The sequence below is a fragment of the Alexandromys fortis genome, unplaced genomic scaffold (assembly GCF_014885135.2).
Source record: "Alexandromys fortis isolate MF-2015 unplaced genomic scaffold, M_Fortis_MF-2015_v1.1 scaffold_186, whole genome shotgun sequence".
NCBI lineage: Eukaryota > Metazoa > Chordata > Mammalia > Rodentia > Cricetidae > Alexandromys > Alexandromys fortis.
The window spans coordinates 1,687,917-1,699,901 of record NW_026068067.1 but is presented as its reverse complement, the minus strand read 5'-3'; the positions used below and the strand labels follow the sequence as shown (position 1 = coordinate 1,699,901).

Sequence of the window (11,985 nt, the reverse complement as noted above, 5' to 3'; positions counted from 1 at the left end):
AAAAAAAAAAAAAAAAAAAAAAAAAAAGTTGGAGCCGCAGAGCAAGCACTGGAGACAGGTCTAACACAAGCCTGCTGCTTCCTCCGCTCAGGGCACACTCCTTCTGGCTCTTTCCACAGACGCCGTCTACTTATTGTTCTTGTCCCAGTTCCCATGTCACAGCCCAGAGAGCATCCACTGTTTTGTCTCCCTCCTGCCCTAAATGTCAGCTGACACCATGACCCTTGACCTGTTTCCATGGTTCCTGAACTGGCACCATGTCCCGGCACAGAGGAAGGGCTCAATAAGTGCCCTCCACGATCCTTGACTTGGATGGGATACTGTCTCGTCTGCTGTCATTCATATACCCACTAATTTATTAATTAATTCCCGCATTCATTCATAGGCAAGGTCTGCTATGGAGGGCAGGCTGGCCTGGAACTTGGGATGCTCTTTTTGTTTTGTTTTGTTTTTTAAGGTTTATTTAGGTTTATTTATTATCTATACAGTGTACTTCCTGCATGTCTGCCTGCAGGCCAGAAGAGGGCACCAGACCTCATTCCAGATGGTTGTGAGCCACCATGTGGTTGCTGGGAATTGAACTCAGGACCTTTGGAAGATCAGGCAATGCTCTTAACCACTGAGCCATCTCTCCATCCCCCACTTGAGATGCTATTACCTAAGCTTCCCTAGTACTGATTGACAGGCGTGTGATGCCACAGTAGGTTCACCCAATGGTGTGTGTATGTGTGGTGCTAGGGACAGAACCTGGGGCTAACACATGTTAAGCGAACCCTTTGTCAACGAGCCATGCCCCCAGAGACACGTATGTAATATTTGTTGAGCATGTACTGTGAGCCAGACACCAGGGACTCTGTATTGAACCCGGTGCCCAACATTGGAGTAGGGAAACCGAGAAAGAAGACAAGTAAATATACAGAATGTGCTGTGTGTGCAGAGTTAGAAATTACACGCAGCCTGGGTGTGGGGCTGCAGGTCTGTGACGCCGGGAAGCCAAGACAGGAAGATGGCAAGTTCAAGGCCTGCATGGGTTATGCAGTGATTTGAAGGCCAGTTAGTGGGCAACTTAGTGCAAACTAGAGATGTATCTTAGTTGGTAGAGTGCTCCCCTAGCATGCAAAGGCCCTGGGATGCATCCCAGCGTCTCATAAACCGGAAGTGGTGGCATAAAACTGTAATCCTAGCACTAAAGAGGTGGAAGTTGGAGGTTCTGGGGTTCAAGGCCATCCTTGGCTACATAGCAAGGTGGGGGCCCGCCTGCACTACTCGATACCCTGTCTTGAACAAAAAGAAAATGGAAACAAACAAATAGGGGCTGGCAATGTAGCTCAGTCACAGAGCACTTGTCTCGATTATTCTAGGCCACTGGGTCATGGGGTTCAATTCCCAGTGGGGGGTAAGAGGGGAGGGTCTAGGCCATCGGAGAAGGTGACAATTGCTTAAACAACTAAAGGCCGCTAAGGAAATAAATTCCAGCTCCTCCATCGGACCTGGAGTGGGAACCACCTCCCAGCCTCCGCCTCCCGCTGCTCGCCCGGCTCCGCGCACTTTGCGTGTGGAGGAACTGGACAGAGTCTGAAGCCCTTGACACTCACATCCTGAAGCAGCTTCTCCAGATTTTCCTGCAGTTCGTAGAAGTAGACCGTGGTGATGAGCCCGTCGCGGGACTTGGTAAGGCAGTCTCGAGCCAGTTCAATGATCTGGTGGTGGATGAAGCTGAGCACGCCGTCGGCCAGCGGCAGCACGCTGTCGGGTTCGTAGGCGCGGGCGAAGTCCCGCAGCTTCTCTTCCATTTGCGCGGTGGCCTGGGCAGCGGTACAAGGATGCAGGGAGAGCTTGGAGGCTGTGGCCACCGCAGCCTGCGCCACGGCGCTCCGACCGCTAGGGGGCTCTCGGAGCCCAGGTGCGCCCGCGAGCTAGTGATGGTCATGGGGTGTGGGGAGGGGGTCTCACCTTTGGGAACCGCTCCTTGTACACGTGGTTCATCATCACGATTTCGTTGTCGTAGGAGGAGGGGGAGCGGCCGGGACTGCAGGAAAAGAAGTCCCGTCTTTCCAGGACCGTGTCTTTGCGCTGACTCCCCAAACCCCTTCCCCCCAACCCCACGCGCTTCACTCTATTTTCCCAGGGCCGAAGATTCTTGGTCATGCACCAAAACCCCATCCCTCTCAGGTGCCAGCGCACCTGAGACTCCGAGAGCGGGGCCGCACGGCGGGGGAGCGGCGGCCACCATCCTCGTCCGTGATGCTCTCGGTGCTGCCGAAGTGTTTGGACAGAAAGTGCAACTCGTCCACCGTGGGCTGGTAGGGGAGCTGATGAAGGCGCTCCTGTGATGAGCAGGAGGACTAGAGTAGGAGAGAGCGGGGAGTCAGAGCCGGCCCTGGAGAAACCCAGCACTCGACCCTGGCCTGGGGCTCCCTTCTGTGATCCCAGCGCTTCAGAGTTTGAGCCAGCCTCGGTTACACTGAGTGAGACCCTATCTCAAAACACCAAGTGGATGTGGGGTGGATATTGCCGTGCGGAACCATCCACGGCGCCTAGCATATCACAGTGTACTCTCAAGGCCTTCCACTAGACCACAAGATCCTTCCTGCTCTCCCCCTTGCCTGCTCTGTTCCACCCCTGCTGGTCCTGCTGATCCTTGCACGTGCTTCTGCCCCAGGGCCTTGGCATTAGCTGTTTTCCAACCTTGGGCCATTCCTCTGTGAAGCACTTGCTCTGCTCCAAGTCTTGGCTGCACGGTTAGCTTTCTTTCCCCTCCCTCCCTCCCTCCCTCCCTCTTCCTTCCTTCCTTCTTTTCTTCCTTTTGTGGTACTGAGGTACATGCCAGCCCCCAGGCATGAAAGGCAAACACTCTACCAATACAGCTAATTTCCTCGGCCATTTGCCCCCCCCCCATGGTGGTGAGGAACTGAAGTAGGTCTCATTTAGCTCAGGCTGGCCTTGGGCTCCTGATGTTCCTGTCTCAGACTCTCCAGCTGGGATCGCAGGCCCATGCCACCACAGCCAGCTACATGACACAGGGACCCTCAACTTGTTGCTGTGCCATGTTTCCTGAGGCCTTCGGGAGTTGACCTATGCTGCTGGCCTCCTGAGCATCTCACCCCAACCCCTTCCCATTCAAGCTGATCCTTTGTCCTGGTGTCAACCACTTCTTCCAGGAAGCCTCGCTTTATACCCCTAGCCAAGTCATGTGATCACGTATCAACATTTGTTAAACCTCACAGCAGTGGGGGTGTAAGAGAATCAGAGCTGTATCTCCGAAGGGCATTGAAGGAGAGAGATTTGAGTGTCCAATGTGTAAGCAAATGGACTCTGGGTAGAAGCCATGGGGTGGCCTGACTTTGGCCAGGTAAAGACACTTGGGCACATCATGGATAACAAGAAATGAGTAGGTTCCCCGGAAAATGCAGTGAGAGCAGAGATGAGGCTCTGGGTGAAAGATGTCACCTCTAGTGGATGGACAAATGGACACTCATGAAGGGCAGTGGAACCCAGCCTCTCAGTCCGTCCAGGACTGCTGGTCTTCATGTGGTCACTTCAGTCCCCGCCCTCCCATCCGTCTCCCTCCATATACTCACTGAAACAGTTGAGCTGGGTGTGTTGGTGCCATAGCCAGAGGAAGGGAGCGAGGCAAGTGACCAGCGGCGTCCATCCGCCCTGGAACCCAAACAAGCTGCTCTGAGTCCTGCCAGGGGTCCTCTCACTCCTGGAGTGAGAACCAGCATGGGGATGGGGGATGGGGAGCCTCAGATACCTGAGGCTTTCAGGGAAAGATGGCATATTAAGCCAGGTACCATGGTTGTGGAGGAAGAATCCCTATCTTTGGGACTTCCCTAGAATCCTTCCTTGTTTGGTACTATCACCATACCAAAATACCCAACCCCCCAGCAGGGTGTGGTGGTGCAAGACTTTAATCCCAGGCACAGGTAGGCGGATCTCTGTGAGTTCGAGGCCAGCCTGGTCTTGTTCCAGGACAGCTAAAGCTGTTGCATGGAGAAACCCTGTCTCAAAAAACAACAAAACAAAACAAAAGGCCCCCCCAGATTGGGCACAGAAGGCTTGGAAAAGCCCGTCCAAAGGAAGCTAAGAATGTGGCTCAGCAGTAGAGTGCTTTCTTAGAATGTGCAAGATCTTGGGTTCAGTCTCCTGCACCCCAAAAATGGTAACAGAGCAATAAAAAGAAGCTAAGATGAATAAGTCACACCCTGGAATCCCAGTATCTAACTCCAGAGAACTCCCATAAGAAATTTCTCAGAGGGGCTGGAGAGATGGCTCAGCGGTTAAGAGCATTGCCTGCTCTTCCAAAGGTCCTGAGTTCAATTCCCAGCAACCACATGGTGGCTCACAACCATCTGTAATGAGGTCTGGCCTGCAGGCATACACACAGACAGAACATTGTATACATAATAAATAAATAAATATTTAAAAAGAAAGAAAGAAAGAAAGAAATTTCTCAGAGAAGACTCCTGGGCATCTTCTCAGACAAAGGGCACCACCCTCTAACAGACCCAGTGACACAGTGACTTGGGTCTATACACGCTTGTTCCCACAGTCACTCTCATAGTACAACCACAGCTTCTCATGTTCTTGTGCCTACTTTGGTTGAGTTCACAGACTAAGACCGAGAGACTGGCACGTGATGACAATCCTAACACTCAGAAGGTGGAGGCTGGAGGATCAAAGCATTTGAGGTCAGCCTGGACTACAGAGAAACCCTGTCTCAAAACAAAACAAAACAACACTTGTTGATCTTGCAAAAGACCCAGGTTCAATGCCCAGCACATACACGTTGGCTCACAGTTCCAGGGACTCGGGAATGAATCTATTTATTTATTTACTTACTTACTTACTTACTTATTTATTGTGTATTCAATATTCTGTCTACATGTATGCCCACACGCCAGAAGAGGGCACCAGACCTCATTACAGATGGTTGTGAGCCACCATGTAGTTGCTGGGAATTGAACTCAGGACCTTTGGAAGAGCAGGCAATGCTCTTAACAGCTGAGCCATCTCTCTAGCCCCTGAATCCTTCTTCTGAACCCTGCAGGTGTGATGCATACACATATAAGCAGCCATATAAACAAAACATATAAATCTTAAAAACTAAACGAAACAAAACAAGGGCCAGTGAGACGGTTCAGTAGGGAAATGAGCTTGTTTTGAACGCCCGATGATGAGTTTGGTTTTTGGAACTCATGGTAGTTACAGCAGACCGAGTCCTGACCGTTGTCTGTCCTCCCCATGAGCACCACCACACATTCACACACGCCCGAGTGTATGACACACGTTCAGAAAGGAATACATGTAAAGAAAAAGGTCAAGACTGGTAATGACTGTGCTCACTTTTAGTCTCAGCACTTGGGTGACAGAGGCAAGTGGATCTCTGTGAGTTCAAGGCCAGCTTGGTCTACAAAACCACTTAGGTCAAACAGGACTATAGTAGTAAGATCCCATCTCAAAAGAGGGGGTGGATTTGCTGGCAAATGGGCGAAAACAGCTGCTCAAGACACAGGAGATTCCTAGCAGCAGAGGTCAGTATCATCCTTGGGTACAGGGCAAGTTGTAGCCACCCTAAGCTATATGAGACCCTTTCCCAAACAAAACACATACAAAAATTCAGACTGTTGAGACTGGGTGGGGCAGCAGTTAAGAGTACCGTACTGGTTGCTCCTGCAGAGGACCCGGGTTCAGTTCCCAGCATCTACAAAGTGACTCCATGGTCCTACAGCTCCAGTTCCAGGAGATCTGGTGCCCTCTTTGGACCTCAGAGGGCACCAGGCACTCAAGTGGTACACACATATAAAAAAAAATAAAATTTAAAAATCTTTTTAAAAATTTCAACTCTCAAGGCCAGCCTGTCTTCTAGCAATTTCCAGGACAGCCAGGGCTGCTGGAAACCCTGCCTTCAAAAAGCAAGAAAAGCAGAAAGAAAATTCCAACTCTCAGCCAGGTGGTGGTGGCACAAGCTTTTAATCCCGGCACTCGGGAGGCAGAGGCAGGCGGATCTCTGTGAGTTTGAGGCCAGCCTGGTCTACAGAGTGGGTTCCAGGACAGCCAGGGCTACACGGGGAGACCCCGTCTCGAAAAACTAAAAAGAAAAGAGTAAATTCTAGCTCTCAGTCCCACACTCATCTCCTTGTTAAAGGCAGTTGTGAGCGTGCACAGCCCCGTCCAGTACCCAAACACCGCACTCTCACACACCAATGCACGAACGCAGGCCAAAGCAGACACACACCGACATGGCGACATACACAAGGGAGCCGGACGCACACTGACACACGTAGAGCTGCATCCTGACTCACACGCTCCGTGGTTTCCTCACCATGCAGCTACACAGTCGAGACTTTCATTCACTGTCAGACAGTCAGACTCCCACACAGCTACACTCTCACCCAGTCACACTGATGCCCACACCCATTGATGCACACGGGCCAGAACTCCTACGTCACATATACACTCTGTCACAGACATACACTCTCATCCGTTCCCGCTCAGCAGCAGGACCGCAAGCTCACCCGGGCACACTGGCACCCATGCACTGATGCACACGGGCACACGCTCCCTCAGACACTCACACACATCCCACACCGCTGCACATGCCGCAGAGATACAGAGGTGGGGGTGTCCTCCTTTAGCATGCGTTTACAAACCTACGGCACACATGGATTTACATTTGAATGCATTTGCCCATCATTCACTCTTGCGTACGCCCACACTGGCGCTCGGATGGCCAGTACCATAGACACACGCTCAAATAGGGTGGGCTCTGGCCTCTTTCTACACAGAACAAACCCAGAGTTGTGCTTGGCTCCCAGTTCCTTCAGCTAAGTTCTACTACTGTTGAAAGGGGCTCGCTCCCCGCCCTGTCCAGGAAGCCATTCTCTGTCCCCATATCTCTCCTACAGCTTTCATCAGTCTTTGCAACGATCCCTATCCTTATCTTCCCTGCCTCACCCTCCCCTCATCATGCCAAGGTCAGAAATGAGGAGTCCTTCATCCCATACGTCCTGTTCCTTTCAGGTTCATAACCATGAATATAGCTAAAGAAAAGGCGCCCCAACTTCCACTCCTGGCCCAAAGATTCCAATGACTCTAAGTTTCTCCGCAACAAGCAGGAAGTCTTTGCCCCTCCCCACTTTTCATTATGGTTCCCAAGAAGATTCATTTAAATCCACCGAGAACCTTGGAGGCAAAGGTAACACCTTACGTTTTGGAAGGTTGAGAAAATTCCTTAACCACCCTCCCCCCGCTGGAGGCACTGAGGCCCTAGATGGGCTCTGTGCAATGTGCGCTTGCGCACCTCATCTTGACAGCCCTGTTCTGTTGCTATGGAAACGCTCGGCCAAGCGCACAAGGCTTGGAGGAGGCCGGCCCTGGGGCCCCAGAGTACAGCAGTTTCCCTCCACTGCAAAGGAGGACCCCTCCTCTCCATTCTGGATCACTGATTGGTTCCACCTTTTTATAAGCTCCACCTTGAGTTCTAGTAGGACATTGAGGCCCTTCCACTGGTCCCCAGAGGCTACTCGGGTGCAATTAGGACAAGAACAGATGGTGGCCCAGACGGTGGATGGGGAGGATGGCACTGAGTTACGGGGCCCTCAGGGGAGGGACTCACCTTCGGGAGGAAGCGAACGAGAAGTGGGCAGGGGTATTGGGAGAGAAGGTGCGGGGGCTGTCCAGGGGACTGCTACCTGCAGGAGAAAGGGGGGCTTTAGGGTCTTTTGATCACCAAAATAAGTCGCTAGGGACAGCTCACCCTTCTAGTGTAGGCCCGTGCATGTATGGTCGACCACGCCCCTTTTGCAGTGGCCCCGCCTTTCTCAACATTTTGGGGGGGGTCTAGATTCACTTAACTCACCCAGGTGTCTGTCTATTCGGCCTCCTCTAAGACTGCTCCGCCCTTCAGCTCTGGCTCCTCCTTTCTGCTTCTACAACGTCCAACCCAGCTTCCTCTAAACTGGGTGCAACCCACTCCATCAATCCAGAATGGCCCCGCCCATAAGGAATGGCCACGCCCCGGCTGTGGCCCCGCCTCCTATGGTCTAAATCCTCACGTACCCAGGCTGCATCTTTGTCTCACCTAAGTGGCCTGGCAGCGGGGAGTGGGGTCGCGGCAGGGTCGGCGAAGTGCTTGTCAGGATGAGGCTTTTCCGGTTACTGGTGCGGCAACTGCCAGGGAAGGAAAGCGGGGATCAAGAGAGGCCCCAGACCCTTCCTTGAGTGTGAGCCTATGAAGTCACTCTTCCGGTTCAGATCCTCACTTCTCTTCCATGCCGCAGCCAGTGTGTGACACTTCCAGAGTAGAGGGCGACTCGTGTGCAGCTCTGTGAGGTCTGTGTCACTTTATGGCCTGATAGCCAGGGTGACACCACTGGTCCATCCTGAATGTCCGTGTCCTTGAGATGCCCAGAACAGTCACAGTCTACAGACACATGTGGCATCCACGGTATGAGACCCACACTGGTGTGTCATGTAGGCTATCTCGGTGACAACACATCTTTCTCTGTGTGTGGTGCAGCGAGAAACACAGCGTGTACATGACTGTGTGACTCCTGCATGGTGCCTGACTTCCGCTGCAGGTGTGCAGTTGTTACCAGGGCAATCAGCACGAGGTACACTGGCTGTGTGTGTCCATCACGGTGTGTTCCCATCCCTGTGTGTGAATTTAACACCCCGTGACACTGGGCACCTCCAAGCATGCAACGGTGTACCACGTGGATCCGTGCTATGTGACTGTGTGTGTCCTCGCCTCTGCACAAGTCCCTGTGTCTGTTTATTCTGCTGTCAGTCTGACACAGCTGTTGTGACAGGGTTAGGTGCGCGGATGTGTCATTTTGAAAACGGGTCGTTTTTGGTGGGTGGTCTCGAATGTAGCACTTTACTAGGCGAGCACAGTGTGTGTGCGTCTGTGTGTGACAACCGGAGGTGACCCTATTTGTCCATAGCTTTGACCTGTGGCTGGGTACATGTGGTGCCTCCCAGTGAGTGTATGGGAGCCACTAGGATTGTGTGTGTGTGTGTGTGTGTGTGTGTGGTCATGCTCTGTGTGACGCCGTGTCACTATTTTCAGTGTGAGGCTGTGTTCGACTTGGGAGGGTCCATGCAGTGATAGCGACCCCCCCTTCCTCCTAGCAGCTGCAGAAGAGAAGCCCCCAGTCGCTCTAGCCCCTTCCCTCTCAGCCGCAGTGACTGAGCATATTAGCTTGTCCAAGAGCACGCGGATGGGGGCGGGGGGAGGCCAGGCTGCGGCTATTGTTCTGAGGGTGCCAAGCCCCCCCCTCCCCGCGGTACCCTACCCCCACCGGGCGGCCTGAGCCCACCACGTCTGCAAACAAAGGCGCTGCAACCCCCCGCCAGCTCGACCCCTGTCCCCAGCTCAGGCCTTTCTAGTCTCTACAGCAGCACGGCCCGCACCGCCGGCGTTCAACCCCATCCCCTGCGGGAGGGCACAGCGGACACCTCTGGCGCAGCTGGACAGCGAGCAGCATCCCGGCCCCGCCCTGCTGCAGCAGCCGGCGGGGCGGCTTCACCGGGAAGACCTGGATAGGGTCTCGGGGTGGGGGGTCTACCTCTTGGTGCGGCGGAACATGCTGCCGCCGGGGAAGGAGGGCATCGAGAAATTGGAAAGCGCGGTCCAGAGAGAGTCAGACATGACCCGGCGGCGGCGACATGGTGGCAGGTGCGGCAGCGGCAGCGCGGGGAGCGAGTGCGCTGGGCGGAGGCTGGAGCCGCAGCGGCGGCCAGGGGAGGGCGGGGGAGGGGAGGGCCCTGCTGCAGCGGCCAGTCGCGAGGGGGCGCTGCGGGGTGTCGCCGCGCGAGGCCCCGCCCGCGTGCACGCCTGGTGTCCCTACCTGGGGGTAGCATGCTGGTGCATCTCTCCCCCAAGGCTCACCTGCTGCTTTTCCGGGGCAGGGGCAAATCCTTCTGGAAGAAAAAGGGGTAAAAAGGATGGAGGTCAGCGTGGACATATAGCCACTGCCCAAATTGCAGCTCCGTTCACCTAAGGAGCAAGAGCGTCATCAGCATGGCCATGTCACCCTTGCCTTTCTCCTGATTCCCGGTGGCCAAAACAGGGTCAAGTGCACAAGAAATAGACCCAACTGGACATCCGAAAGCATGTTCATGCGAATAAAGTTTTGCTTGCTTTCTGACAAGACAGGATCTCACTCTAGCTCAGGATGGCTTGGAACTCACCAAGGCTGTCCTCCAACCAGAGATCCCACTGCCTCACGTCCAAAGTGCTCAGATCACAGTTGTGAGCCACCATGACAATATTTGTAAAACATTGTTCTTTGTTCTGGATAGGGTCTCATGTAGTCCAAGCTGGTCTTGAACTTGCTGTGTAGCTGATCTTCTGATCCTGCCGCTACACCTCCTCAGCACCGGCATACAGGCATGCTCCACCACACCCTGTATATGGTACTGAGTATCAAACCCAGGCCTTGGTGCACTTTCCCATGTGAGCTATACCCTCAGTCATGAAAAATATTTCTTGAAGACCCAGAGGCTAACAAGCTTGATCGCTTGAGGTGGAATCCTAAGACCCACACTGTGGAAGGAGAGAACCCACTCCAAAAGAAAGCTGGCACTGACATCCACAAATAATTGCAAAGTTTCTCTCCCCAGGAATATTTCCTGCTGCTGGTGGAGATACACACCTTTAATTCAGCACCCGGGGAGTAGAAGCAAGAGAATCTCTCTGAATTTGATTGGTCTACACATCTTGTTCCAGGCCAACCAGAGCTATACAGTGAGACCCTGTCTCAGGTAAATAAATACATACATTTCTTGAACATCAGGTCTTACTGCTGGACACTGGGAACATGGTAGTTCATAAGAAAAATGATTGTCTGGCATTTGGGAAAAGGCCTTTAGAAGCAATTGCTTGTCATTCTAGCTACACAGAAGGCTGAGGCAGGGTGTTCTTGCAGTCGAGACTGTCCTGGACTCCATAACAAGATAATAGATCATGTCTTTTAAAATAATAGCCCACATATATTAAATAAGAGTAATATAAAAGTAATACTATAGTAGAGATGGCTCAGTGCTTAAAAACACTTTGTTGGGAGCTGGAGAGATGGCTCAGAGGTTAAGAGCACTGACTACTCTTCCAGAGGTCCTGAGTTCAATTCCCAGCAACCATATGGTGGCTCACAGCCATCCATAATGAGATCTGGTGCCCTCTTCTGGCATGCAAGCATACATGGAAGCAATATTGTATACATAATAAATAAATCTTTAAAAAAAACACTTTGTTGCTCTTGCAAAGGACTCACATGGTGCATACAAATGTCTGTAACTGCAGTTCCAGGGGAAATGATGCTACTTTTTTCTGCCCTCTGTGGATACTGCACACACATCGTGTACAGGCATACACACAGGCAAGATACACATACACATAAATAAAAATAGGGTTCATCATTATCCTTGGCTTCACAGTGAGTTCAAGACTACATACAGAGATCCTGACTCAAAAAATAAATAAATAAAATAAAAGGAAAAAGTGGGTCAGGCTACCAAACCTGAGAACATGAGTTTGGTCCCTGGGACCTACATGACTTACAGAAGTTATTCTCTGATCTCCACATGTACTACATGTTCATTCAGGACAGGCACCCACCACACACAGGCACGCACACAGGCACACACACACACGCATGCACACACACGTATACACACACACACACACACACACACACACACACTGGAATTTAAAAAGGAAGGAAGGGGCAGCCACAGAGGAACTGTGGAGAGAGCATCTAGGAGGCTGCAAGGATGAAGGCCTGGACATAATATAGAACTTAGGTGTCGGGCTGGAGAGATGGCTCAGAGGTTAAGAGCATTGCCTGCTCTTCCAAAGGTCCTGAGTTCAATTCCCAGCAACCACATGGTGGCTCACAACCATCTGTAATGAAGTCTGGTGCCCTTTTCTGGCCTGCAGGCATACAGATAGAATATTGTATTCATAATAAATAAATA

At 52.3% G+C, this 11,985-nt stretch overlaps 1 protein-coding gene across 1 annotated transcript in view; it reads right to left on the bottom strand.

Moving 5' to 3' along the window:
- Mast1 (microtubule associated serine/threonine kinase 1) overlaps nt 1–11,985 on the bottom strand; it is a 47,330-nt gene that overhangs the window by 29,801 nt on the left and 5,544 nt on the right. The window contains exons 2-8 of the mRNA XM_050120756.1: nt 9,899–9,930; nt 8,087–8,175; nt 7,622–7,697; nt 3,582–3,660; nt 2,185–2,345; nt 1,954–2,029; nt 1,596–1,805 (exon numbers count right to left, since the gene is read on the bottom strand). Coding sequence (XP_049976713.1) covers nt 1,596–1,805; nt 1,954–2,029; nt 2,185–2,345; nt 3,582–3,660; nt 7,622–7,697; nt 8,087–8,175; nt 9,899–9,930 — 723 coding nt within the window. The remainder of the gene's footprint in view (nt 1–1,595; nt 1,806–1,953; nt 2,030–2,184; nt 2,346–3,581; nt 3,661–7,621; nt 7,698–8,086; nt 8,176–9,898; nt 9,931–11,985) is intronic.